Below are 27,588 nucleotides of genomic sequence, written 5' to 3'. Positions count from 1 at the left end.
TCTTAACACTTCTAATTTGATGTCAGGGGTAATTGCTTTCCGGTCCCTTTTGGTACTAGGGGTGACAGTTGCATTTAGGAGCCTTTTCCCAGGCATTTCTGCCTCGAAAATGTAATAAAATCACAGCCCTCTCAAGTGTAAGAAGCGTGTGGTTGCTCTATGCTCCGCTGAAGAACCTGGGAAAGAGAGACCGAGCAGGCAAGTAGCGCAGCCGGCCGCTCCTGGGACGTGGCGGGGACCCCGCAGGTCTGCCCGGCTCCACTGCCCAAGAACAGGCTGGTTCGCTCTCGACTCCAAGGAGGTCCACGTGGGCCTCGATGGTGTCAAAGTCCAAATTCCCAGACAGCACAGCCGCAGACACAGCAAAAGTGGCGAGGGCTTCTGTGGCTCCAGACAACCACCAGCTAACCGCGACGACCCATAAAAGGAACAAGGCGGCACATCGTCTACCTAATCGGTTCCTTTGCTCACGACCCACATCGGCGCAACAGCCCAAACCGGCTGCGGAACAAGCAGGGACACCTGCGACGCGGCCGACGTACGCGGGCGGGGCGAGCGAGGCGCGAGCGTTCAATTTTGTGAGCCGCTTCTCATGGAGGACCCCAGGAGTGAGTGTTCTTGGAGATGCCTGACTTAAGAGAAGTCTAAAAGCGCGGGGACAGCTCCTAGCGCCTAGCCCGAGTCGGCTGCTGGGGTCTCTGCGCTCAGCTGTCTGGGCAGGGCGAGCCGGCGCTCATGGCAAACTCCCCGACCACTCAGGCGGAGGATAGACACCTAAGAGAGGTCCCCAGCCGGCGCTGTGGCCATACTGCGCACGCGCGCGGCCGCCCTGAGCCCGCAGCGCGCATGCGGGGGTGCGGTGCCCTATGACCTGTCTGCTGTTGCGCGTGCGCGCGTCCTAGCGGCGCGAGGTTGGGGGCGGGGGGTGTTGTACCGGCTGGTGGTAGCTGCCGGCAGTCGAACGGTGATCGGGCCCCTCGCCGTGGTGTGGCGATGTGTTGGTGGCACGGGAAGCGACAGGACGGCTGGGACCAGCGTGAGGGCCCTTGGCATCGCCCGGCGGGTGAGCATGGAGGCCCTGTCTGCTGGTTCCGGGCGGCCGGCGGTGACGCCATCCACCTGCGCCAGCCGGCGCGGGGCAGCGGGGGGGGGGGGGCGGCCACGCCTCGGCGCGGTGGCCGCGGCGTCTCCGGCTCGAGTCCTTTGCGACGATGTCGGCTGCCCCTGGCCGGAACCTCCCGCTGCCTGGCCGCACTCCCCCCGTCCTCCGAGTTCTTCCTCCTCGCCTGCACGCTACTCCTTCCACCCACTTCTTTCGAAATTCCCGCCGTCTCTCAGACGCCCGGCGCTTTGTCCGTTCCCCTCGGGAAACCGAACAGGGGCCTCCAGCCTCCCTTCTCTCCTCTGCAAAGAGCCACGTTAGCTCCTGAGTCCCGCCCCGCCGCCAGCCAGCCGTGTTGCTTAGACTGGGAGGCTCAGCGGTAGTAACGCCTCTGCTTTGTTCAGACGTGAAAGTTTTGTGGACTGTTCTTTATTCAACGAACGTTCGTTGAGCCCAGCTCTGCCCCTCTAATTTAAACAGCTAATCCTGTTGGCAGGCTGAGGCGCTAAGGGCTTTACAGGGCTTGTCTCGTTTTAGTCCTAAACCTGACCTGTAGGTTATATTAGTATAACCCTATTTAGGGTTATATTAGTATAACCCTATTTTATAGAAAAAGAAACGTATGGAATGTTCCATGTTTTAAAATTGTTCTATTTCTGTACTGATACATCCCAGTGGGCAGCGGTCACAGTGAATTTTTTTTTTTTCTGATGCACTAATGCGGAAGTTTTGAATTTTGCTCCCAGAAAGGTATCATGGTTTTCGGACAGTAGTTAAATAGGAAGGACTCCATGAACTTATTTTTTGTCCTGTCTTCAAGAATGAACTGTTCCCCCTCATCTCCATTCATTTGGGAAACTGCAGGATAGTTTTTTTTTTTTTTTGAGACAGAGTGTCGCTTTGTTGCCCGGGCTAGAGTGAGTGCCGTGGCGTCAGCCTAGCTCACAGCAACCTCAAACTCCTGGGCTTAAGCGATCCTCCTGCCTCAGCCTCCCGAGTAGCTGGGACTACAGGCATGCGCCACCATGCCCGGCTAATTTTTTCTATATATATTTTAGTTGGCCAGATAATTTCTTTCTATTTTTAGTAGAGACGGGATCTTGCTCAGGCTGGTCTCGAACTCCTGACCTCGAGCGATCCACTTCGGCCTCCCAGAGTGCTAGGATTACAGGCGTGAGCCACCGTGCCTGGCCAGGATAGTTTTGTTTTTAGCAACATCAGTGAAAGCAGAGTCTTTCATCTGTGGTCATGTGGCATCTCAGCATTGCAAAGGGTTGTTCTGGTTAACATGGGTGAAAAGTCAGTAATATCCTAAGTCTACAGCCTGGTATGGCACAGGTGAGTCGTGAATCACTAACTGCAGTGGGCCTCCATGTCTTTAGGAAGGGAGGAATTTGGATGATCTTTGGGTTCCTTCCTAGACTGAGTCATTCATCCTTATCTCATTTGTTAGGCAAGTATCTGTTGGCAGTCTACTGCCAGGGAATACCATGGTGAACAAGACAGGCACTGGCTCAGCCCCACAGTCTGCCCTCTTTTGAGGACTTCACGATTGGTGGGCTGAAGCTGCCAGCAAAGGCAGGAGAGGTGGCAGCACTTGTGTTTCATAGTTAACCCTAACAGCGCTGTGCAGGGGAAGTTTGTGTTGTGGAGTTTTCCACGTACTCATCTTTCATTCGATTTACTGCCCACACTGTCCTTGCTCTTGTCTCACACTTGTTCTCCTAGCGCTTTGGGAGCCCGAAGCGGGACCGTTGCTTAAGGCCAGGAGTTTGAGACCAGCCTGAGCAAGAGAAGACCCTGTCTCTACAAAAAATAGAAAAATGATCTGGGCGTTTGGGCACATACCTGTAGTCCCAGCTACTCAGGGGGCTGAGGCAGCAGGGTTGCTTGAGCCCAGGAGTCTGAGGTTGCTGTGAGCTAGGCTGACACCACGGCACTCACTCTAGCCCGGGCAAGAGAGTGAGACCCTGTCTCAAAAAGCAAAAAACAAACAAAAAAACCCCAAAGGAATTGCATGTTTTGGAGCCCTATAGAGTCGTACTTTGTACCTCAGGGGCTGTAGGCTGTGCGGGATCTGTGGAGCCCCAGCACAGGGGTCCTAGAGAAGCCCAGAAGGCCTGGGCACCGGCATTCTCATCACACACCTCCAGCTATGTTGTTTACTTCAGGCACTCACATTACTTCTTAATTTCTGCCTTTCTGTCTCTGCAGTGGGGGTGATAGCATCTCCTTTTTCAGATGGGCAGTGAGGATTGAATGAGGTGGCTGAGAAGCTTCTGGCGCCCTCCAGTGCCCAGTAATGACCAGCTTCTGTTCTCTGTGTGGATTTCCTGTTGGTCCATAGCTTGGGTCCCAAACCCCAATCAGGGTAATGCACCTTCGTGGCATCTTTTAGGTTTCATTGTTCAGCCTGTGCTGGGAACTGTCTTGTTGGTGCTGGGCTGACTTGCTGCGGCAGGTGGATCCATTCACGGTGCAGAAGTCCTCCTTGACCCTGCAGCCTCTGCTCGCGTGGTGCAGTGTCATCGCCATCGCTGCCAGCGTCTCCTTTCTGAGCTTTTTCTGGATTTTTCCCTAATTTTAATGTCTTTTTCGTAGCATACCTTATTTTTTAGTCTGCGGTGGCGTTTGATATGGAAATTTGAATAGTTTAGTTGATTATCAAGTTACTAACTGGGAAATGAACTTATTTTGGGGTAATAGCCTAAAATAATTTGAGGGTTGAGAACCTGCCTTACCCTGAATGTTTTTTCATTTTTTTTTCTTCTTTTTATTTTATTTTATTTTTTTTTGTTGTTGTTGATTTTTTTCTTTTGTTCACAGCATCAGAACATAATTACCTTGAATGTTGATGCTGCTGAAATAACATAGGTGTTGTCAACTGTGTCAACTGTGAGTCTAATTTCATAATAATAAAATACTGAGGACAGTCCAAATTCTTTGCTTATGTTGGAATTTTTGTTGAATACAATTAGTAGTAGTTGTTTTTTAAGTATGTTGCAGTGGTTTTTGTTTAATGGCATTTGACTTATAAGAGTGAAAAATACAAATTGTTTCTAGTCCTGTCCTTAACTAATGTGTTAGGTATTGTTAGCATCTTATGGTAAAAACTGGTGTTTTCCTCGTTGAGGACTGAAGAAAATACAGGAAGGTCTGGAAAATTATTTGCCTTCTTGGTTTGGCAAAAACATGAACCTCTTGCTGGCTACAGTGGCCTGGGCCTGTAGTCCCAGCTACTTGGGAGGCTGAGGCAGGAGGATCAGTTGAGCCCAGGAGTTTGAGGCTGTGATCACACCCACAAGTAGCCACTGTACTCCAACCTGGGCAGCACAGTGAGACTTCATCTTTTTTTTTTTTTTTTTTTTAAATCAACCTCTTGGCTGATCAAAGATGAGTCATAGTGTATTTCAGTGTTTTCATTTAACACAATTTTAGATTTTAGTCTTACAGTTACGTTTGTTTTTGAAGTTGTAATATTTTAAGTTACTAAGCGATGGTTAGTTTTTTTGTTTTGGGGGGTCTTTTTGCTTGCTGTAACTATGAAAATTCTTTATGCATTTATGTATTGAATTTGTTCCTGTTTATTCTATCGAATCATACTTTTAATAGTATATTTAAGCAGGTGAATAAAGGCAGCAAGCTTCCGTCTCAGCCCGCATCCTGCCTCTTCCAGCCCTTCCTGAGAAAATGCGCCTGTGTTGCAGAAGCAGCTGGTGAAGGAACGCTCTCTGTTTCAGGGCCTCCAGGGGATCCGCTTTCAGCAGCTGGCTCTGCAGGGGAGGCCTGGGTCATTTTCCCAGCCGCTGTGTTCAAAACCACCCAAAGGTACCTGTCTGTCTTCTACCGTCATTAGCAGCACGAGGTTTACAGGGACTGTGTCTCCTACAGGGATTATCCAGAGGACGAGGAGCAGGAGAACTCAGGCTGCCCCTGTCCTCTGCTGTGCTGGCTTCCGTATTGAGCCACATGAGAGCATCTTCTCCATGCCTTTGTGGTTTTTTTATATCTCAGTAAAGCTGGCGAAAGAGAAACTCCTTTAGAAGCAGGTTTCTAGGTGAATCTTTTGGAAGGTGTGGGAACAAATTTTTGTTTCTGCATATCTGACTCTGAGGACCAGCCAAGCCTCATGTTTGGAAAGTAAAACAGAGATGATGTGCGGACTGTAGTTACCCTAGAGCACATCTGTCTGCTTAGAGCCCTTCAGAGCAGGCCGTGGGCCTGTGCTGAGTGCTCCAGGGACAGTGCTCACAGGGCCCCTGGAGACCCCGGGTCTCACAGAGAAGATGCCACGCCCCATCATTAGGGCCTAGGGATGCATGTTGATTGTATCAAGCAAGAAGGGAAAGAAAACGGAGTTCTCTCCTACTTCCTCTGTCCTGATTTGACGTTCTGATTGTTTTCCTGAGTGTGATTCTTTGTCCTAAAGTACTAGAACCTCATCCTTTTGTCCCTAAGGGCTTGAGAAGTACTTGAAGAGGGGTAGAAGAAATAGACTCAACAATCAGTAGGTCCAAAAAAAGGTAAAAGGGCCAGTTTGACAAATTAGACTGCCAAGTTTTACATTTGAGTAATTTTAAAACATTCACTTATTTGGGGGTTAATCTGCTTGGGAAATAATAGCGTGTGGATCTGTGAGTGTGTGATGTTGACATTCTCCTCCCTTGTTTAGGGGTGTCACCCACGTCACTCTGTTCCTTGTCTTTATCTCTCAGCATCTTCTCACCTTGTTTGGACCCTGAGCCTTGACAAATCATCTTTTAAATTATATGATGGTTTGGTAGTGTGGATTGGGTTTGGGGATTGGTGAAGTCAGCGTTGGTTCCGTGTGCTTCTCCTGTGACATGTGTCCTGCTCAGGAACCCGTGGTCATGGAACAGGAAACGTAGGAGTGTGTTGGGACGTGTGGTGATGAACCATGCTGCAAATGGAATGTTTCTGTAAAGACTCATGGTTTGTCCTGAAATTGGTGCAAATTTTTACTTTATGTTATATGATTTTTTTCATTCCTGGGGTCACCTTGGCCTTGTCCACGTTTTCATGATATTTTGGGGTTACAGGAAGAGGCTAATGGGACTCCACTTTGATAATAATAGGGGCAAGATTTTCTGAGGAGGGGTGGACTCTGCTTAGAGCAGGTGACGTGCATTATGGTTCTCTTAGGAAGGGGACGCCTATGCCAGCCTGCCTCACCATTTTCTTTCCTTACTGCTTGCTTTCTTTCCCGTAATTACAGCCAATGTTGGGACTGTTAGCCAAAAAAATTTTTGCTATTAAAGCTCAGGCTTGAAGCCAGCAAGGTGAAATTTGAGGGATTTTAGATGTATCTGAAGCTACTTCTTGGCAATAGTCTCTTCCTCTTGCTGTTCCCTGTTTATTTCCAGAAGGCATTGGTGTTATTAAAATTGTATGTTGAAAAGTGTTTTCTATTCTCTTAATCCTCTTTCTCTGGAAAGTCATATATGTAATTGTTTTCTGAAGTCAGTCTTTGTTTTCTCATAGAAACTGGTGACTGAAAGAACGCTGGGCCTGGCGGAGATCGAGGCAGGAGAGGAGGGAAGCGGGGAGGCTCTGCCTGGTGGGGAGGGACGCAGAAGGTTTGTGTGGGTCCGAGGACCAGCCCCAGCCCCTGCCACCCCATAAAAGGTGCCGTCACTGCAGAGCCTGCGGTTTGTGTGATCTCTGTCTCAGTCCATTCCTGCTGCTGTCACAAAATACTGTGGACTGGGTAATTTATAAAGAGGATAAGTTTATTGCTCACCATCCTGGAAGCTGGGAAGTCCAAGATCAAGGTGCTGACCGGTTTGGTGTCTGGTGAGGGCCTGATTTCTGCTTCCGGGATGATGTCTTGAGTGCTGCTTCCTCCAGAGGGGACGATTGCTGCGTCCGCCTCACAGCGGGGAAGGGATGAACGTTGTCCCTCAAGCCCTTGTGTTAGGGCACTAGTCTCATTCGTGAGGGCTCCGCCCAGCCACTGTCCAAGGGCCTGCACCTTGGGGTTGTGTTCTAACGTACACATTTTGGAGGGACACATACATTCACACCCACAGCAGTCTTTCTGCTTGCTAAGTTGAAGAATTAGTTCAAAGATTCAAATAAATTAATTTCTGAAAATGTGTTGCGATTTCTATCTAGTTTTGAATGACCCAGATAAGAAGTAACTCTAACAAGCTGGCTGCAAAGGCAGCACCCTCCCTGGGTTTCTGCTTCCCCGAGGTGTCTTTGGGTTTGTTTTACAAACCTTGCGAAGGCCTTTCCTCAGCAGAGGAATGGTTTTGGCTTCACCACACACCGAGGCCACGTCATGTAGAATCAGGAGGGAAGGTTTGGGGAGCTTTTCTAATGACATCTGAAAAAAGAAATAGCCATTTTCATGAAGAAACTGCCCTCATTTAACTGGAAAACATGTTATCTTTTCTTTCACAGGGCGAGGTCCCCTGTGAAAGAGGGGACAACAAGGATTTCCGCAGTCTGGCCGTTTTGGGGGCAGGCGTTGCCATGGGATTTTTCTACTTCTACTTTCAAGATCGTGGAAGGGAAATCACTTGGAAGCACTGTGTATAGTATTACTTGGCCAGAGGTCTGGTGAGGGGAATTTACAGTCTACCTACCGGGAAGGAGGGTGGTGGACCCCTGCACGTGGTCTGTGGTAGCCTGGAGAGGTGGGGAGTGCTGAGGCCGTGGCTGAGAATTCGTGTGTGATGAGGGTCTCAAGCAGCCCCACCCTTGGGGTGTAGACAAAACAGGGTTTTACTTTTCCAATAACTACTCTTACAGAATGGTGTTGCACTCACTTTCTTGCTGCGTGGAGACTTCCTTAATGTCATGGCCTGACTTTATCTTTTTTTAGGTTTGGCTTCTAAGAGTCTGTTTATCCTTAAATGCCAGTGTCATAGCTGACTGAGATCTTTGCTCTCCCCGTGCTGTGCTGCTGGCCCTGCTGGCTGTGAGTTTCTGTGCAGAGACACCACTCGTGCTGCACAGAGCGTGAGTTTGTCCGGGTGCTTGGGTCAGTGAATACTGCTCCAGCGTGAGCTTACACAGGGGCGGCTGCCTGGCTTCACAGTTGCCCTCAGAGGGGTTTGCTAAATGATGCACTGTTAGGACTGACCTTCTTTCTGCTTGACACTCCTTTCCTGTCAGGGTTTGTGGCCAAGGTGTTTTGTCTGGTCCTAGGGCACATGCCTGTTTTCAGGGAGCCCCTTGACAATGCTGCTGCCTAGGGGAGTGCTTGTGGGGGCCGGGGGCGGGGTGCTGCAGCCCAGCCCCTCCCTGCCATGGACCTGCCACCTCCGGGTGTAGCCGTAAGGAGCAGTGGGACAGGTGTGTCGGCCCAGGGTGTCTTTCTGTGCATGGATTCTGGACAGATTCTAGAGCTTCTGAGAAGTCCTCGAGCGTCTGATGTGCCGGCAGTGACAAGGCCGTGCTGTGGTCGTGAGGCATCTCGGTAATGAACACATTCACACTGGTCACAGAACCCTCATCTTCATGGAGTTTCCAGAAGAAGTTGTATTGCTGTAGTGGTTTAAGATTCTGTGGAGAGCGAAGAGAGCACCAGTATTTTCCTTGCACTTGACGAAGCGCTGCAGCCTCCCCTCGAGTTGTGCTGTCTCTCGTTGCTTCTCAGGGCTGGGTTTGCCTGCTGGACGCCGGTGTGCAGAGGTGCTGGCGGCTTGTGGGCATTGGGCTGCATTTCCGTTCTCGTTGGCACCATTATCTCGTGTTGCCTGCAGCCGGGCGGACAGAATGCTTCTGAGTCCACTCTGTTTAAGACTTCACTGTATTGTCATTAGAACACTTTTGCTTGTATTCTTTTTAGATTTTTAAACCAGTCTGGGATCTTGGTGCTCAGATGTATGAAATTTTAATACCTCTTCTGGAATTGGTTTCCATTTATTAAAATGGAAATAGATTCATACTCGAGGGTAAAAATGTCCAAGTTAATTGGGAGACAAAACTTGGCTCTGTCCTGCCGAGTGTGTGCCGTCTCTCGGACACAGCTGGAGTCTGTCTGGGCTGTGGAATGTGTCTGAGGACCAGGCCGTGATTTGTGGAACGTCCTACCCACTCCCTCAGCTGTTCTCGTTGTTTTTCTCTTTCTCCCAGGTGGACCGTCTGGAAGTTGTGAACAAACAATTTGTACGTGTTATTCCTGCCCCTGGGACGTCTTCTGAGGTGAGGGATGGGTTTAAGGCTGAGTGTTCCAGACAGGTGTTTTAAATGTAAAGTGTGGTTTCCTGTTAATGTTAACCTCTGTTAACACGATGATTTATCTCACTGGTGTATGTCACTAACAGAGTCTTGCTAGTAGGATGGGAGCCCTTATGAGACTCTAACTATGATTCACATTTGACAAGTAATGTGTGAGAACCACTTGCCAGGGTTTAAGAGAAGAGAAGAATAAAAAGACAAAAGAAAAAAGGACCAAGGCAAACTTCAGCAGTTGTTGCACTTTCATCTAGAACTTAAAGGCTTCAGTTTTGGGGGGCCAGAACCGAGGGGTCTTCTGCTGTCAGCGTAGTTTCCTTTGAAACGAGCCTCAGGGTGGGACTTGTCCGTGTGGTGGAGACGGGGGCCAGGAGAAGAGGAGTTGGGGTGCGTGGTGGGGTGGGTCCCCGTGGGGGGCCAGTGACGCAGCCTGAATCTGCTCTTGGTCTCGGCAGAGGTTCGTGTGGTTCAACATCAGCAGCGTTGACACCTTTGAGCGGAACCTGGAGTCTGCTTAGTGGGAGCTGGGGATTGAGCCCACCCACCAGGCAACAGTGGTCTACACCACCGAGAGCGACGGGTGAGTGGCTCATCTGGGGCCTTGGTTCCGAACGCAAAACAAAAATTCAGCGTTTGACCTATTTTCAGATGTGGTTCCCTCAAGTATGTTACAGGCATCTGCTATTATTTACAACGTCTGCAGTAAAAAAAATGTATATATTTTTGTTAGCTCTGCTTTTCCTGTGAAGAGAATGGAAGCAGGGAAATACTTGGCTGGGGAGCCTTACAAAGGTGTTGCACGGGTGTTGACATCGTCATTGTAGCCTCGTAGGAAGCCTTCCAGGGTCTGGCCCACAGCGGAATCCCTGTGAAAGCCCTTACAGAATGCACCCCCCGCCACCCACGTTCCCCACTCCTGTTGGATTAGAACGTCCAGGGGTGGGGCCCGGGCACCTGTGACTTCACCACTCTCCCTGGTGCTGGAGGTCCCTTCTCAGCCCTGCAGTTCCTGACTGTAGCACCTGACAGGTGCTCAGGCTGTGCTTCCCCGTGCTGAGTCCCCGTGACAGGTGCTCAGGCTGTGCTTCCCCGTGCTGAGTCCCCGTGACAGGTGCTCAGGCTGTGCTTCCCCGTGCTGAGTCCCCGTGACAGGTGCTCAGGCTGTGCTTCCCCGTGCTGAGTCCCCATGACAGGTGCTCAGGCTGTGCTTCCCCGTGCTGAGTCCCAGTCCTAAGTGCGGGGTCCAGTGACAGGCGCAAGGCGGCACCCTCAGTGGAGACGGGACAGCAGGCTGTCCTAGGGGCTCTGCAGAGAAGTACTGAAGGGGCTGCCGGGCCAGCACAAGAGCCCTCGAGGTGTGGTGAGGTGGAATCGAGGAGAGTGTAAGGCAGCTGTCAAGGAGAAGTCGACTTGAAGGAGCCGTTTGGTTGGTGGAGTGCCAGTCCGTCCTTACGCAGGGTGGCCGTGGGGAGGGTGGTAGTTTAAGCCCTTTCATCTCACTGAGCGGCCTTCCCTGCAGTGGCTTTTTGGAATCACAGAGCCCCCACGGCCCCCACCCCGCCTGAGGGAGGGTGTGCAGGGCGCTGGGGTGTTCGTGGGGAGCAGAGGTCCTGGTGCTGTCTGTGAACCCTCCCCCTGGGGCTGGGCAGCTAAATAACAGGGAGGTGGCCTGTTTGAGAGTGGCAGGAGCAGAGGCAGGAGCAGTGGCGTGGGCGTCTGACAGGTGGGCGTCGCCTTCAGGTGGGAGAAACAGGTGCTGGAGGCTGAGGTGACGAAGCCGCGGGGCTCCAGGAAGGCCTGCAGGACTGGATGGGGGGCGCCAGGCCCTGCGGAGGCCTTTAGCTGAAAGAGGCTTTGCTCTTCCTTGTTGGTCGGAGTGTGAGGAGGGCCCAGTGCCGTGGAGCTGGATTCGGGACTAGTGAGGATGTGTCCCTTCCTCTAGCCCAGGACCCTGCCTCCCGGCCTGGCCTGGGAGCTGGGTGCTGCGTCAGCCCCTGTCTCAGGGTGGGAGGATGGGTGCCTGGGTGGCTCCACTCGCTGTCCCCAGTTGCCCTCAGCTTCTCTCTTGGCCCAGCCCAGACACTGGGGCTTTGTGCTGTGTCCAGGGTGTTGGTTATGTTTGCCTCAGAGCCTCAAAAATAGAATTGCCACCTGGGGACAAGCATGTTCAACGTTTGCGCTTTGTGAAACACATCATGGAGTTTTTAGTCTCTGGGCCTTAGCCGTATTGTGGCCTACACCAGACCCAGATTCACTGAGCCACTTGGGGTCCTGTTTGGGCCTGGTCTTGGGGTCCCCTCAAATGGAGGTCAAGGTGCTCTGCTGACCCCAGATGGTTTCTGTGACACTTGCGTCCGTGGCAGGTCCTCCAGGGTGTGTGTTGTCAAGCGTTGAGAGAGGTCACAGCTCTGGGTGGAGCTCACCCTGGTGGGGACTGGTGGGCAGAGCCTGGGGGTCATCTCTTGCCTGGGCCCTGGGTGGTCAGGGGGGTGGGGCTCCTTGAGCTCCCACACCTGGCGGTCCCCTGCACAGACCTGTCTCCTGCAGCGGCCTCCAGCACAGCCTGTTTGGTCTGGCCGTGCCATCTCCCCAGCCTCCCTGCCTGTCCTCCCCAGGGGCTCTTCATATGAACCTGGAACAGTCTCGCACTGTGGGTCCTCACCCCTGCATCGGACCCACCGTGGCCCATTCTCTTTTCTTGTCCATCTTAAGTGTGACTTGGAGTTTGCCCGTCATCACCACGACAGGTGAAGGCCCAGCCCGAGGAGTGTTGGCTGGGTGCAGTGACACTCCTGGCCCTTCTTAGCCTGCCTGCCTGCCGCTGCCGGAGAAGGGCCCGGAGCTCGCTGGGCCTGTGCCCTGGGCCAGGCAGAAAGCAGGTCAGACCTGCTGGCTCCGTGGTCACCTCATTTCAGGAGGATTTAAGTGCGTGGGTGTTTGGCCTGTCTGAGCCTTCTGGGACATGGCTGTTGGGCAGAGCCATCGCTGGGGACTAACTGCTGCCTAGCCCCGGGCCACCCTTGTGGCCTCCTGTGGGCAGAATTTTCACTTCATTAGTGATTCCTTTTTGGACAGGGATCCAGGGCACTTGTCCCTGAGATGTGACCCACATACGCACAGCCTGGAGTGCAGCACGGCTGGGGTGACCCAAGGGCCCAGCCTCCCTCCAGGGCAGCCCCTCCCACCCCTGGTGCCGGCTAGAAAGGAGGAGACTGTGGCCGGGCCTCGGGGTGTGGGGCGATGCTTTAATCCCACTCTTGGTAGATGAGATCTATGCAAGTTGCAGCAGGAAGGATGGAAAATGGGGAGGAAGACCCTGGGGGTGGAGGTGTGGCCAGGGGCACGGCCGCCTTTGTGCGGTGGAAAGAGAAAGCTGAGAAAGCTGCGTGGTTCTGCGGGATTGGAAAGCAGGACGGTTTTCATTTAGGAGACCTGGGTGGGGCGGGGCCTGGGCTTGCCAGCAGTGCGGACAAGCGGGGGGAGCGACCTGGGCATGCTGGCACACGGCAGGCGTCCAGCGCGTCCAGCGCATGCCCAGGGCGGCTCTCCAGGAGTCCCGTGAAGATCGGAGCCTGTTTTCCTTCCCCGGAAATGTTTCTATGGGAAATGGGGCAGCTCGGGGACAGAAAGCAAGTTAAACTTTCATATTAAAACTGTCCTTTGACGGTTCTTTGCTATCAAACGAGAAGCTTACTCTGTGATCTGCAGCTCATGAAAAGCAGTGCTGGGAGGGGCTCGCTGGGTGCTCCTGACACCCCCACAGCAGAGTGGGGGGGCCTGTAAGTGCCCGGGACACAGACCCAGAGAGCCACGTGGACGCAGAGCCGTGGGTGGGCCACGCAGCTGTCTGGGACGTGCCCTTGGGAAGGCGCAGGGTGGGGAAGAGGGTGAACCCCGCCCCCCAGGCAGTCTGGGAGGGGTCGCCGGGGTTGAGGCAGTCTGGCGATATTTGGTGTGTTGCGCTAAGGGGGAGACGGATGCAGAGACCCAGAGAAGCAGGCGCAGGTCTCAGAGGGGAGCCGGGGGAGGGGCCCTGGGGCTGGCGGGCCCTCCGCGGGGCAGACGAAGGGAGGAGGAGTGAGATCAAGGTGGAAACTTCTGGGGCTGACCCCAGCCCACGTGCTCGGCTGGACAGCATTGTGTCCCATTAGCTGCTACCAAACCTGCGTCTCGTGCTGAGCTTGGGGACCCCCGGGGGGTTCTTGGCACGGTTCCCACGGGCTCAGGTCCCCCACCCTGAGGCCACCATTGCGCCCTCCGCCGACAGTCTCATCACCAGGCAGTGACTTGACGGTGTCGTCCTGATCCAGGGTCCAGGAACGAGCTGGACGTAAGGCCACTGGGCTGTGCTTGTGCTGGGGCTCCCAGAGGCACCAGGGGCCCCGCGTGTCCCCCAGGAGAGCCAGCTGGTCTCTGAGCGGGGCTGAGGCCTGCGCCCAGCAGACTCCGGGGCCCGGGGGTGACAGGCAGCCTCCGGCAGTGCCCTGGCCCTGGCCTGCTGCGTCAGAGGTGGTGGCTGGAGCCTCGTGCAGAGGGCAGCGTCTGTCTGCAGGGCCAGGACCACCCCGATTTGTCATCGTGATGGGGGCTGCGGCGCCCCAGGCGGGTGGAGACGGCCTAGTCCTCCTGGGGCCCCTCCACGGTGAGAAGCGTGTCCAGGATCGCGGCCTGCCGCTCAGGGTCGCCAAGGGGCTGCTTCTCGCGGTTCTGCTCAGCTCTTGTCCGCGTCCAGGACGGGGAGCGCAGGCAGCCGGCCCGCGGGAGCGGGTGCAGACCTGGCAGGAGCACAGGAAGTGGAATTCAGCACGGCGAGAGGCCTGGGCGGGTGCGTGGCAGCCTCCTGAGTCCTGCCTGGGCCCCGCGTTGCCTTCGATGCCCCTCCCCCAGGTCCCCCACCGCACACTGGGGTTCCCTGGCCCCACCAGGGACACGGACACTGCGGTCTGGGTGCAGCCTGGGCAGGGCCTCCCCTCCCCGTGAAAACCTGGCTCTGGCTGCTGCCGCTCGGTCACTCAGTGTGTGGTGGGGCCTCCCCAAAGCCCCCACGGCTTGGAGCGGCTGGGCACACCTGAGGGCCCCCCAGGCCTCGCCGAGCCTCTGCCCGCCATGGGTCTTGTCTTGCTCCAGCTTGCAGCCCCGCGGGCTGGGGTTCAGGTGTGTCGAGGCCTGAGTCCCCCACCTCCCCAGCCGCAGCAGCCCAGGCCGGCCTGGCCGGGCTCACATCTGCGGGCCTGTGGGAGGGTGTGGGAAGGCCGAGGAGCTGGTGGGCTTGTCCTGGAGGGCAGACCCCATTCCACTGCCCCAGCTCGGGACCACAGGACCACGGGGCAGCTGCAGGGTCCGTGCTGGGCTGGCTCCTTCAGTGAGGTCCCGGGTGGCCAGGGACGGGGAAGCAGAGCCCAGGCCCAGCTGCCTGGTCGGGGGAGGCCTGGGCTCCTGTGCCCTCCCCCAGAGACGGAAGGTCACACAGGTCACACTGGGGTCCTTTACTACTCACTGTCAGAAGAGACTAAAAGAGACACTTGTGTCCCCAGTAGAGGTGAGTCTTGTACTCTGATCACAGGGCTTGGGAGGGGGAGACGAAGGTGGCCACGCCGTGGGGCCCTGCTTGGGTGGGCTGTGAGCCGAGAGGGAGGGAAGGGTGCTGGGGCCAGCCCTCAGGCCAGTGGCAGTGCTTCCGGGGGAATCGGGGGGAAACTGAGTCAGTGAGCTGGGGAGGGGCCCAGGCTGGTGAAACCCCCAGCCGTACCTTGTGCTTGGTCTCACTTAGGCTAAAATTCTGTAGAATCTGTAGCAGATTCTACTTAGGACGGACAGTGGCTTTGGGCTTTAGCTGCTCACTGGAGAGGTCACGTTTAGGGGCAGCAGCTGCAGTGGGGGGACTCCTGAGATGCAGGGAATGAGGTGGCGGGTACCAGACACTCCCTGAGACTCACCTGAGACCCCAGGACTTCCGCAGGGCCTCAGCCCACCACCCACCTCCCCACAGGCCCGATGCCGCCTCACCTGCCGGGGACTCGCTGGTGAGGTTCTCGTCATCCGAGTCGGCGAAGACCTCGGCCAGCTCCTGGTCGGACATGTCGGTCAACTCGGTGAGGTCCAGGAGGTCGAAGTGGACCTCCAGAGAGGAGACGCTGCTCAGGGGCTCTGGGGGCGGAGGGGGGACAGTCACCCCCCGGTCTGTGCTGGATCCTCCCACAGGGCTCCCAGATGAACCCCAGCTTTCCGTAAAGGCGGCCTGGCCCAGGGCGTCTGCCGTGCACACGCGCGGCTAGAAAGCTCTCTGGAGATCCTCCGTCTCCCAGACAGGCCACCGAGGCCCAGACAGCCACAGCTTCACAAGTGCGGCGCTCAGCACGGGACCGACCTGGATTCCCAGGCTGTCTCTGAGCCCCACACCCCAGGGAGTGTTTGGACAGGATGTGCACCTGCTGCCTCCTTCCCTGGGGGGCTCAGGGCCCCCCACAGTGTGATGGGCTGGTCAGCGATACTTACGCCTCCTCTCAGTGACCTGCAGGAGCCCCGGCGCTGGTATCGGGATGCCCACCTCTTCTTCCACCACAGGCGAGTGGCAGCTGTCCCCCGGCCCATGGGCTGGGACACCCAGGGCAGCCGGCAGGACCTCAACCTCCTTCACGATCTCTGCGACCAAAGACACAGGGTGTCACCTTGAGGCCCACAGGGGCACCCACAGCACCACCAGGACCCAGGGGCCAGGGAGGGCCTGAGGACTGGGCACATCAGGTCCCCCTTTGAGTCTCTGGGCAGTGGCCAGATGGTGGCCGCCCCTCCCCCTTGGGCCCTGCCACCTCCCTCTGACATCCAGGTCACTCTTGGTACCTGAGCGCCAACAGAGGGAGTGTCAGGCAGGCCTTGCTGTGAGGAGTTCCACGTGGTCCCGTTAGCTCAGAGCCCCCGGCATTTCCAAACTCTTGCTGGCCTCCAATTTTTGGCCCAGCCCAGCATCCCATGAAGGGTCACTTGTGGATTTCTGTGGCCAGTGTCTTTGGTTCCCTTTAATCCAGAACAGTCCGTCTGCCCTGTCTGAGTTTTCTTTTTATTTATTTACTTACGATTATTTTTTTTAGAGTCAGGGTCTCTCTCTGTCGCCCAGGCTGGAGTGCAGTGATGAAATCACAGCTCACTGCAGCCTCCAACTCCTGGGCTCAAGTGAGCCTCCCACCTCAGCCTCCCAAGTAGCTGGGACATAGGCATGTACCACCATGCCTGGGTAGTTTTTAAATTTTTTGTAGAGATGGGGTCTCACTATGTTGCCCAAGCTGGTCTTGAAATCCTGGCCTCCAGTGATCCTCCTGCCACGGCCTCCCAAAGTGCTGGGATTACAGGTGTCAGCCACTGTGCCTGGCCAGTTTTTCCTTTTAAAAACCGATGTCGCTGTACTTGAGTTCAAAATAATACAGTCTCTGGCTTTTATCAAAAAGTCTGAGAACAACAGATGCTGGCATGGATGCCGAAAGAAGGGAACACTTACACGTTGTTGGTGGGACTGCAAGCTAGTATAACCTCTACGGAAAGCAGCATGGAGATACCTCAGAGAACTAAGTAGACCTACCATTGGATCCACCAATCCCACCATTGGGTATTTACTCAAAGGAAAAAAGACATTTGATAAAAAAGACGTCTGCACTTGAATGTTTATAGCAGCACAATTCACGATCACAAAGCAATGGAAACAACCCATGTGCCCATAGATACGTGAGTGGATTAATAAAATGTGTTGTATGTATACCATGGAGTATTACTCAGCCATGAAAAAAAATGGTGAACTAATACCTTTTGTAACAACCTGCAGAGTCCCCGGGCACCTTCTCTCCTCCCCAGCGAGCTGAAGAGGATCAGGACATTGACCCAGGACTGCGGAGGCTGCTGGGTGACAGCACCTGCTCGGACCTGGGAGTCCCCCCACCCCCACCCCACCCCCGTGCCCCGTCTCCAGTGGTAGGAGCGCGTGGCTGTGAGCAGGTGACCTGGCAGCCGAGTGGGGACATGCCATGCAGGGGACAACCTGCCTCCGTCTGAGACAGCCGAGTGTGGTGTCACTGCGTGGCCCCCTGCAGGCCTGGGGGCTGGCCAGGCTGGACGGGACACGGTGTGTGATTTCCACCTCTCCGCTGGCATCTGGAACGTGGTTTCAGAGAATACTTGGAGGGTCAAGTTGCAGCCGGTGTCCTGGCCACCCAGGGGCACAGGATCTGTGATCTGGACTCCTCCTGCCTGGGTGAGTGGGACCCAGCCTTGCCCTTGAGCCTTTCCGCAGGGAGGGACGGGGCGTGTTCTATGGCCTGTGCAGGTCACAGAATGCTCCCACACAGCCTGTGGCCAGGGGTGTGGCAGCCGGGGCTCCCTCCAGGCCGGGGCTCCGGAAGGTGCTCTGGCTGGGGTGGGGCGGAGCAGGGGCCTCAGACCTGCTGGGTCTAGGACAGAACAGGCGCTGCCCCCCAAGCTACAGGTGGCGCAGAGTCCCGAGGCGGGGGGAAACTGAGGTACAGAGGGTATAAGTCACTCGCAGGGAGGCTCAGCGTGAAGGATTCCCAGCTGGGGAAAGGCCACAGGCTTACAGCCCCGGCACGGGTCCCCTCACCCTTCACCTCCACCTCTGTCCCTGCTCCAGGCCAGAGGGACCCTGCCCCGACAGCCCCCTGAAATCCAGGGGAGCTTGGGGGGATGGGAGCACTTGTGCAGAAAACCCGAGCCCCCACCTGGGCAGCGGCTCTGGGTTGATAATCGCGACGGCGGCGTGTGTTTTCCTGGTACTTTGTGCCATGCACAGTCCAGCATTCTGTGTTTATCAACCAACTTCATCTTCCCCTGACCCTTATTCCCAGCTACAAGGGGAAGACTCTTGAGTTTTGTGCTTTAGAGATGAGGAAACTGAGGCACAGACTGGGTCAGCACCTGTCCCAGAGGCTGAGCATGGACCAGGTGGGAGCTCTCAGCTTCCACTTGCCAGCAGCGTACTGGTCCCGGCATGGGGCTGGGGGCCGGCAGAGGGAGAAGCAGCCCCCACCTCGCTGGCTTCCTTTCCCTGGGCCCCAGCCTAGGTGGGAAGTGGGTTTCTGAGAAGGTGGGATGGAGGCGGGGTCTCTGTGCACAGCCCCCCTCTCACTTCACGGCTCCTCGTCTAGACAAGAAGGAAGGGGCTCATTCTTTCATTCACACACTCATCCAACCAAGACTTCTGAACACCCCTTCTGCTCTGGGGACGTGGTCTGACCAAAGAGATGGTTCGTGCCCCTGGCAGTGCCAGGGAGCAGTGGGGCCACTCTGCCATGTTGGAGAGTCGGGGTAGGAGTCTGGGGGGACTGGGTGATACCTGGGGGAGAGGCTGTGCGACCAGCATGACGCACACAAAGGTCCCGAGGCTGTGCATCTGCGGGACAGGCAAGGGCCAGCCAGGCGGGCCTTGCAAGCAGGGTAGGCGGGTGCTGGGGGACGTCGTGGCTGGGGTGTGTGCAGTCACGTGGGTGTGGTCAGGACTTTGGCTCTACTCTGAGGTGGGAGAAGCTGCCACAGGGTTTCGACCTAGCAGGACGCATCTGCCTGCACTTCTACGGTGAGGCCAGCGAGGACACAGTCCGCTGGAAGAGAGGGCTGCAGGTGCTGCCCCACCTCGCTCCACTCGTGCCGAGACAGGCCCCAAACAGGACCTCAGCCACACAGCGAACACCGGGGCAGGCCTGGGAACGCCAGCAGTCCTCATCATAGATCCTGGGTCAGACCTACGCGGGCTCTCAGAAGCACATCTGTTTGTATTTTAACAGCCCTGAAACAGCAGTGCATCTGTAACTGATGGTATCCTAGAGTTGACGGAATTTGGTCTGTGAATGTTTGAAGCCCCCAGGTATCAAGTTTTGTTTCTTTTCTGTCTCCCTTTGGCAGTGGTCTGGTCTTTGTTCTGAAAATCCTCGTGCCCTGGCCTGTGTTAAAGCCGTGAGGAAGGAAAATGCAGAAGATGCAACTTTTGCCGTCAAGAACAGTTTTGGCCGGAAGAATGTGATAGAAGATGGGCAACTGAGGCGAAATGCCAGGGTCAGACGAGGCACCAGCCCCCAGGAGGGGCAAGGTTGATTTTTGGAAGGTAAACTGTGCAGCCACTGTGGAGAGGCCAGTGTTTCCTCCAGCGGTTAAATTAGAGTTAGCACACGACCCAGGAGTTGTATTCCCAGGTGTATTCCCAAGAGAGATGAAAACATTTGTACACACGAAGACTCGTGCAGTTGACCCTTGGACAACACAGGTGAGGACTGTGCAAGGCCACAGACACGTGGATTCTCTCCCACGTCAGCCACACCCAAGACGGCAAACCAGCCCCTCTCATTCATCCTGCCCCTTTGACTGCTCAGAGACAAGGTTGAAGACCTTACGATAATCCGCTTCCACTTAGTGAATAGTTTTTTCTTCCTTACGATTTTCTTTTTTTTTTTTTTGAGACAGTGTCACTTTGTTGCCCTGGCTAGAGTGATTGCCGTGGCGTCAGCCTAGCTCACAGCAACCTCAAACTCCTGGGCTCAAGTGATCCTTCTGCCTCAGCCTCCCGAGTAGCTGGGACTACAGGCATGCGCCACCATGCCTGGCTAATTTTTTCTATATATATTTTAGTTGGCCAGCTAATTTGTTTCTATTTTTAGTAGAGACGGGGTCTCGCTCTTGCTCAGGCTGGTCTCGAACTCCTGACCTCGAGCAATCCACCCGCCTCGGCCTCCCAGAGTGCTAGGATTACAGGCGTGAGCCACCTCGCCCGGCCGATTTTCTTAATGTTTTATTTTTTCTAGCTTACTTTACTGTAAGAATATAGTATGTAACATACATATATATAACATGTAAAATATGTGTGAATTGACTGTTTATGTTACTGGTAAGGCTTAATGTCAACAGTGGTAGTTAAGTTTTGGGGGAGTTAAAAGTTTTTCTGCTTGGATCTGTGGCTTTGCCGGGGTCGGGGACCCTAACCCCTGCGTTGTTCAGGTCAGCTGTACGTGAATGTTCAGAGCGGCACGATTCATAGTAGTCAAAAGCGAAAACAATGCAAATGTCCATCAGTAGATCAACAGATAAACAAAGCGTGGTCTAGCCATACAGTGGAATATTATTCAACCATAAGAATGAATGAAGCGCCAACTGAGGCTACAACATGGATGAACTTTGGAGTCATGGTGAGTGCGCGAGCCGGACACAAAAGGCCACATATTTTATGACTCCATTGTGTGAAGTGTCCACAACAGGCAAATAGTGATTGCCAGTGGCGGGGCTGGGGTGGAGAATGGGTACAGGCTTTCCTTGGGGGTGATGAAAATATTCTAAAATTGGTGGTGAAGACTGCAAAACTCTGAATATACTAAAATACAGAATTATGTACTTTAAAAGGGTGAACTTTACATGTGAATTATATCTCAAAAACAATCCTCTGGGTGAGAGAGTGAGACCCTATCTCAAAACAACAGCAACAACAACAAAACAATCCTCGATGGAAACAAAGGTACAAGGTTGACCCTTGGCTGGAGCTGATGGGCAAAGCCCAGGGGACAAGATACACACTCACACGTGTGGGTGCCTGGGCCACACTGGGCACAGGGCTCAGCCCCGAGCAGGCTGAGACTGGCTGCGTTCCCAGGACGTGTGCTCGGCCCTGGCACGCAGTAGGTGCACAATAAACGTTGGTGAGTGAGTGAGCCCACAACCCCAGTGTGTACATAGCTGCGTCAGGAACCACAGTTGGTCTGACCCCTCTGCACAAGCACTTGTGGGAAGAAGGAACCATCACCCCTGTGTCAGGCGGCTGCTCTTCTCGGCAGTGACACAGGCCCCCAGGCAGGGTGCCAGCCGCCGGGCTGAGCCATAAGCTGGGCGGGCAGAGGTAAGCAGGGGTTTCTGATGCCCCAGGAAGGACCTCGTGGGTGGGGTCACAGCAATGTCTTGGTCCTCAGTCCAGCACAGCCCCTGTCAAGCGGGGCCCAGCGCCCTGCAGGAGCTGCCGCGCTGACTGCCAGGTGGGCACTAGGGCAGCCTCAGCCCTGCCCACCAAGGCTACCCCAAGGGCTGATTGCCGATACCTCGTGCTCTGCTGCTGACCTATTTTCCAGCACATTCGTGATTCGAACACTTGGCCCAAATCTCATGTTCCCTGCTGTGCACCCAGAGCCTCCAGGAGCAACTGCACACGCCGCTGCACGGATGAATGAATGAACAAAGTGAGTGAATGAGTGTCATAAAAACCAAAAGGGCTGCAGACAAGAAGAGATGGTCACAGAGGTAGGGGGCCCCTGTACCCCATCTCTGCTGTCTCTGGATTCAGACCCTTCAATAGACTGAGGTGGGCGAGAGCCCTGGCTTCCAACAGCACCAGGTGGGGCTCAGGGAGGGCCCTCTTCACCCACTGCCCATACTTCTCACCTCCATGTTCTGCACACTTTGATATTAAGAAATTATTGTTAATTTGTTTAGGTGCAAAAATAGTTTTGGGGGGCTGGGTGTGATGGCTAATACCTGTAATCCCAGCACTTTGGGAGGCTGAGGCAGGAGGATCACTTGAGGCCAGGAGTTTGAGACCAGCCTGGGCAATAGTGAGACCTGTCTCTACAAAAAAAAAAAAAAATTAGCTGGGTGTGGTGGTACACTTGTAGTCCTAGCTACTTGGGAGGCTGAGGTAGGAGGATCACTTGAGTCCAGGAATTGGAAGTTGCAGTAAGGTATGATGGCACCGCTGGATTTTAGCATGGGCAACAGAGGAAGAAGATGTCTAAAAAATAAAAAAGTAATTTTTTTTAAGAGATGGGGTCTCAGTATGCTGCCCAGGCTGGCCTTGAACTCCTGGGCTCAAGCAATCCTCCCACCTCAGCCTCCCAAGTAGCTGGGACTATAGCTGTGCACCACCGTGCCTGGCAAAAATAGTATTTTAATGATGCTTTATAAAAATCTTTTAGAGATAATTTAAGAAACATTTATGGATGAAATATGTCTAAGTTTGCCTCAAAATACTACTGAAGGGTCGTTGGTGACAGTCTGGATGAGCAGGCTGTGGGGCGGGGGGCCGGGTTGTGGTACATGGGGTTTTATCATGATGTTCTTTTGACTTCTGTAGTTTTCAAAGGTACGTGAGAACTCAAGACAATGACAGTCACAGTCCCCAACGTGTGACCTCACGAGGTCCCACAGAGTACAGATCGCCAGCCACTTTGCAGACAGGGAGACAGGCCAAGGGTGTGGAGGAGTATGAGCCCTCCGAGGACAGGGCTTGGCCTGTCCTGCTGTGCCCTGCTGCAGGCGCAGTGCCCGCCAGAGTAGGACCCAGGTGAACACGTGTCTGTGCACGGAGTGAGGTAGCCGTGTGACGCCCCCAGCGAGGGACGGACTCAGACGCTGAACCTGCTCTTGGTGCCTTTCAAGCGGCTGGGAAGTCCCCCTTCCGTTCCCCGAAGGAAAAGAGACTAGATGTTAATCTCCTCTTCCCAAATGCCTCACCTCTGTCTTCTCACTGGGCTTCCACAGCCCTGCAAGGCAGGAGGGCTGTCTCCACTGACAGACGTGGAAACTGAGGCTCAGAGGGCCCAGCTGCTTTGTCAACATCTAAAGGCTCACAAGTCACAGCCTGGAACCAGCGCTGAACTCCTGGAGCCCTGGCACTGCAACTGTCCCGCTTCCTGTGTCCACTGGGAAGTCCCGGGGTCCTGGGACTGTCAATAGCAAGAAAGCTCTGATTCCCTCCCGCAAATGACAAAACAGAAAACCCAGACCTGCTAGTCCCTGGATGCCCCCGGTGGTGCTTAGAGCAATGTGACAAGGGCCCCCCACACAGGACATCATCCCCCACCTTGGACTACGCGTGCACAGGGGCAGGTGGACCCCCTGCCTCCAGACAGACAGCTCTGGCGACGGCCCTCGGGGCTCTGCAGGAGGCCCCTGTGTAGTTAGGGGGGAGCGGGTTGGTCTGTACCCCTGGCACCTGCTGGCCCCCTGGGATGGGACACCCCAGGAAACCCGGGAGGTGGTGGGCCTGGCCAGGCAGGCAGAGGCGTCTGCGATTTATAGCCAAGTTCCTAGGCCCATGGAACCTAGAAAACCCTTCTGGAAAGGGCTCTGAGAGGGAAGGGGGTGGTTCTGAGGGTTTTCCTGCCATTACCAGCCACCCCCAGTCTGGAGCCAGACTCCAAGGGGGCGACCCGCGGTGGGGTCTCAGCCGTCAAGGCCGCCTCCCCAGCAGCTGACGGGGGCTTCGAGGGGAGGTCAGTCCCCGCACACCTTCCTCCCCGCCCGGACGTCTGCGCTCCTGGGCCTCGGCCCGACCGGCCGCCCCTGCAGCCGCCGGAGCCCCCGGCAGGCCGCGCCCGGCACCTCCCCCCGCCCCCACCGGGCTCCTAGCTCGGCCCGGCCCCCGGTAGGGTCTCTGCCTGCCGACCCTCTCCCCGCCTCGGTCGCCGTTGGGGTGAACAAAGCGAACACGCCGGCGAGCGCGCAGCGTCGCCTCCACGCCGCAGCGACTGGGACCCCCAAACTCCGGCCCCGGCTCGCCTTTGCCCGGCTCCGCGGCCGGCTCGGCGGGGAGGGGGTTCAGGACGAAACTCTGGGCCGCCCACCAAGGAGCCCGCCGGGCGCGGCTTCCCGGACCAGGAGCGCAGAGAACGGGGGGCGGAGACTCGGTCTGTGCGCCCCCAGCCCCGCTCCCCGCCCCCAGCTCTCCCGGCGCGGCCGGCCGGTGGGCCGGGGGGGAGGGGCTGCGGCTCGCCGCCGGGAAGGCGCGGCTTGGGGGTCCCGGGGTCCGGGGCCCTACTCACCTCCCGGGCCAGCGCCCTCCGGGGGCTCCATGCGGCCGGCGGGGTCTGAGAGGGGCACGGGCAGCGGCGGCGTCACCCGGCCCGGGCGCCCCAACAGCTGCGGCGGCGGCTCGGCCCGGGCTCCTGGCGCAGCGCATCGGGGCAGCGGCCCGGGGGCCGCGGCGGCGGGGAGGAGCCCGCGGGGCGGGGCGCGCAGCTGCTCCGGGGCCCCGGCGCCCCTGGCGTCCGTCCCCGGCCGGCAGGACAGGTGCGGCCCCGCCCCGCTCCGCGCGCGCCCCCTGCAGGCCCGGGCCCCGCGGAGCCCCCTCCCCCGCCGACCCCGCCGGGCCGCGGACCCCACCCCGGCCGGGTGCCTGGGGCTCCCGCGTGCTCATTCGGCAGCAGCGCCGGCTTCCGTCCGTTTGCTCACCGCCGGGCGTTTGGGGGTGCCGGCTACGTGCAGGTGCGGGAGCGGGAGTGGGGCAGATGGCGGGGCCTATGCAGCATCGACGCCCTCGGGCGCAAGCACAGGGCGGCAAACGCTGCGAATTAACACTGAGGGTGGTGGGGGCGCGATGTGGAGCTGGGAGGCCGGAGCGGGGCAGGGTGCGGGTGGGAGTTCCGGGGAGCGGGGCGGGCAGGGAGGACGCCCAGGGAAAGGAAGGCAGGGCCCGGGCGCGCGACGAAGTTCCATCGCCAAACGCGGTCCGCGGCCCCAGGCCTGCGGGCCGTCCCCGCGGTGCGCGCCACGCTCTGAGCCAAGGCCTTTGTGCACAGAGCCGTGTCTCATGGCTTCTCCCGGCGACCCTACGAAGAAGGTTCCCTGACTTTCGGGGGAAGAAGCTAAGCACAGTGCGGTAGGTAACCTGCCCCAGGTGGCCCATCCAGTGCTGGAAGCCAGAAGGTTCAACTCCCAGCCCATGCCCTTTTCCAAAAGCAAAACAAACCAAAGAAAAGCATCCGGGAAGGGGAGTTTGTTCCTAGCTGCGAATGGAAAAGGCTGGCCGAAGACGCACGAACTGACGGGTGGACTTCCTTCGGCCCAGAGTGCAGGAAAGGCTCCCGCTCACAGGTGGGTCCCTGTGTCGCTTCAGCCAATCAAAGTCACCACCGAGGCCCTGGCTGCCCACCCGGGCCTCACTCTCCCCCAGCTCCAGTGTCAGGGCATTTGAGCATGAAAGTCTCGTCAGTGAGGCAGGCTAACAGTTCCCATGTTTCTTTAGTTTACAAAGCAAACAAAAATAAAAACTGCTGTTTAAAACCCTCTAGAATGGTTTCATGCCCCACTGGGACAAGCTGAGCTACCGGCCTCCCTGATGCCCAAGAGGTGTTTTTACCTCTCAGGGACGAAGCTGGGTGGGTGGTGGGATGTCAGCAAGCTAGCGGCCACGGAGGGTGGGCTTGGGCCACTCAGTCGCTGGGGTGGCAGTTTGTGTTTTCTCAAAGCCGCCACAGCAGTATTTCTGATCCCCCGTCTTCCAGAACCTTCCATTCCCATCAAGACTCTCCCCATCTGTGCCGCTTCTGCTTAAACATTGTTGGGGCTTGTGACTCCTCCGGCCAATAGAGTGTGGCAGAAGAGATGTCATGTGACTTCCAAGGCTGCACCACAAGAAGGGTTCAGCTCTCTGGAAAGGGTCCTGTTGGAACTAGGCTGCCTCACCACTAGGCTCGTGAGGAAGCAGGCGGGGTGAGAGGCCACCTGCGTGTTCTGGCTGGTGGTCCCGCTGAGGTCTCAGGCAACAGCCGGCCTCGACTGCCAGGCACGAGTGAGCCCTGAGATGTGTGTCCTGGGAAGGGTGGTGAGTGGGGCTGAGGTGAGCTGGCCCCACAGTCTGGGCCAAGTTGCAGATTTATGAGCAAAACAAATGTTACCATTGTATTAAGCCGCTACCTTTTAGGGTTCCCTGTTATGCAGCCCTAGTGACTGCAACAGTAATTTTTGTGTAATAAGGAGTCCCATTTGAGAAATGAATAAATGATACAGACAGTGGTGTTGTCTAATGTTGCCCAGGTGGTGATTGACAGGCGGTCTGATTCCAGGGGCCAATGTCTATTTATCTTTCACTTCTCTTTAAGACCATTTTCAATCATATGAAAGTAGAGAGAATGGTACAATCAACCCACGTGTGCCCATCACCCTGGTTCAACAGTTACCAACTCATTGGCCAATCTCCTTTCTTCTCTATCCTCAATCACCTGTCTCCTGCTGGGTCTTTTTGAGGCAAATCCCGTACATATTATATCATTTCATTTGTAAATACTTCAATATTTATCTCTAAAAGAAAGTCCAGTCTTCTTAGACATCACCCTTTTTAGAATTTTTAATTATGGATACATAATAGTTGTAAACATTTATGGGGCACATGTGATGTTTTGACACAGACATATACTGTGTCATCAAATCAGGGTAACTGGGGTATCTGTCACCTCAAGCATTTATCATTTCTTTGTGTTAGGAACATTCCAATTCCACTCTTTTTGTTATTTTAAAATGTACAAAAATTGTTGTTAACTTTTAAACGCTCTTGTTGTCCTAACATCCAGGCCTTTAGCAAGTTGTTGCCGTGGCTGAGGCACTTAACTGGAAGACTCAGTGGGAGTTAGAACGACCCAAACATTAGACAGAATAGCCAGTTGGTTTGTATGTATTAACATTTGCTCTGGGATTTTACAGGAAACTCAGATGTCATTTATCTGGGTTTCTGAGCTGCAAAGCTCGATGCTGAATGAAAGTATCTTATGCCACACAGGTGAATAAAAGGCTTTTTAAAAAATATCAGAACTGGCCAGGCACGGTGGCTCACGCCTGTAATCCTAACACTCTGGGAGGCCGAGGCGGGAGGATTGCTCAAGGTCAGGAGTTTGGAGACCAGCCTGAGCAAGAGCGAGACCTCCATCTCTACTAAAAATAGAAAGAAATTAGCCAAACAACTAAAAATAGAAAAAATTACCTGGGCATGGTGGCGCATGCCTGTAGTCCAAGCTACTCGGGAGGCTGAGGCAGGAAGATCGCTTGAGCCCGGGAGTTTGAGGTTGCTGTGAGCTAAGCTGACGCCACGGCACTCTAGCCCGGGCAACAGAGTGAGACTCTGTCTCAAAAAAAAAAAAAAAAAATCAGAACTAAAATTCAACATGAAAAGAACATGTTCCAGTGGCCCTTGTCGGGAGTCCAGAGAGTCTGCAGCCAAGGTGCCCTAAGCTGGCCATCTCTGCAATCCCCACCGATAGACCAAGCTGTGCCGTAGGTTTGTGACAAATGAATACCCTGTGTAGGCTCTCCTGAGCTAACCCTCCTATATTTGTCCCTTTTGCTGAAAGTAATTATTGTTGACATGTTTATTTAATTCAGGACTGCCAGCCAGACTTTTAAAGCAAAAAGCCAGTCAGCATGAAGCACCTAGCATACTGGGTCTCTGAAGTAAGTGTTAAATAATAAAAATTACCCTGCTGTGCTATCCAGCTGCACTGTTGGCTGCCAGACCTCCTCTGGGAGACCCGGTCCACCCA

General features: G+C 55.4%; 2 protein-coding genes and 1 long non-coding RNA gene across 4 annotated transcripts; 2 read left to right on the top strand and 1 right to left on the bottom strand.

The window, feature by feature from the left end:
• Positions 1-993: 993 nt before the first annotated feature.
• Positions 994-19,800, top strand: LOC123625105 (AFG3-like protein 2). The gene is made up of 8 exons (XM_045533318.1): positions 994-1,481; positions 4,843-4,930; positions 6,605-6,699; positions 7,529-7,682; positions 9,209-9,277; positions 9,766-9,890; positions 17,124-17,549; positions 19,211-19,800. Exons 1-6 carry the CDS (start codon positions 994-996, stop codon positions 9,826-9,828), a joined length of 957 nt encoding a protein of 318 aa, XP_045389274.1. The 3' UTR covers positions 9,829-9,890; positions 17,124-17,549; positions 19,211-19,800.
• DBNDD1 (dysbindin domain containing 1) lies at positions 13,925-16,082 on the bottom strand. 2 transcript variants are annotated; one of them, XM_045533884.1, is made up of 3 exons: positions 15,806-16,082; positions 15,317-15,457; positions 13,925-14,085 (listed from the first exon to the last, which is right to left on the bottom strand). In XM_045533884.1, exons 2-3 carry the CDS (start codon positions 15,387-15,389, stop codon positions 13,928-13,930), a joined length of 231 nt encoding a protein of 76 aa, XP_045389840.1. In that variant the 5' UTR covers positions 15,390-15,457; positions 15,806-16,082; the 3' UTR covers positions 13,925-13,927. The 2 variants fall into 2 exon arrangements, with proteins under 2 accessions (XP_045389840.1, XP_045389841.1); XM_045533885.1 differs by lacking the exon at positions 15,806-16,082 and having other exon boundaries at positions 15,317-15,536.
• A 4,606-nt stretch (positions 19,801-24,406) lies between the features above and the next one.
• Positions 24,407-26,074, top strand: LOC123625410. The gene is made up of 3 exons (XR_006730494.1): positions 24,407-24,541; positions 24,856-25,150; positions 25,561-26,074. It is a non-coding gene; the product is annotated as an uncharacterized LOC123625410 (long non-coding RNA).
• Positions 26,075-27,588: the final 1,514 nt, after the last annotated feature.

The sequence above is a fragment of the Lemur catta genome, chromosome 20 (assembly GCF_020740605.2).
Source record: "Lemur catta isolate mLemCat1 chromosome 20, mLemCat1.pri, whole genome shotgun sequence".
NCBI lineage: Eukaryota > Metazoa > Chordata > Mammalia > Primates > Lemuridae > Lemur > Lemur catta.
Note: the sequence above shows the minus strand (reverse complement) of the source record. Positions and strands in the feature narration are given on the sequence as shown.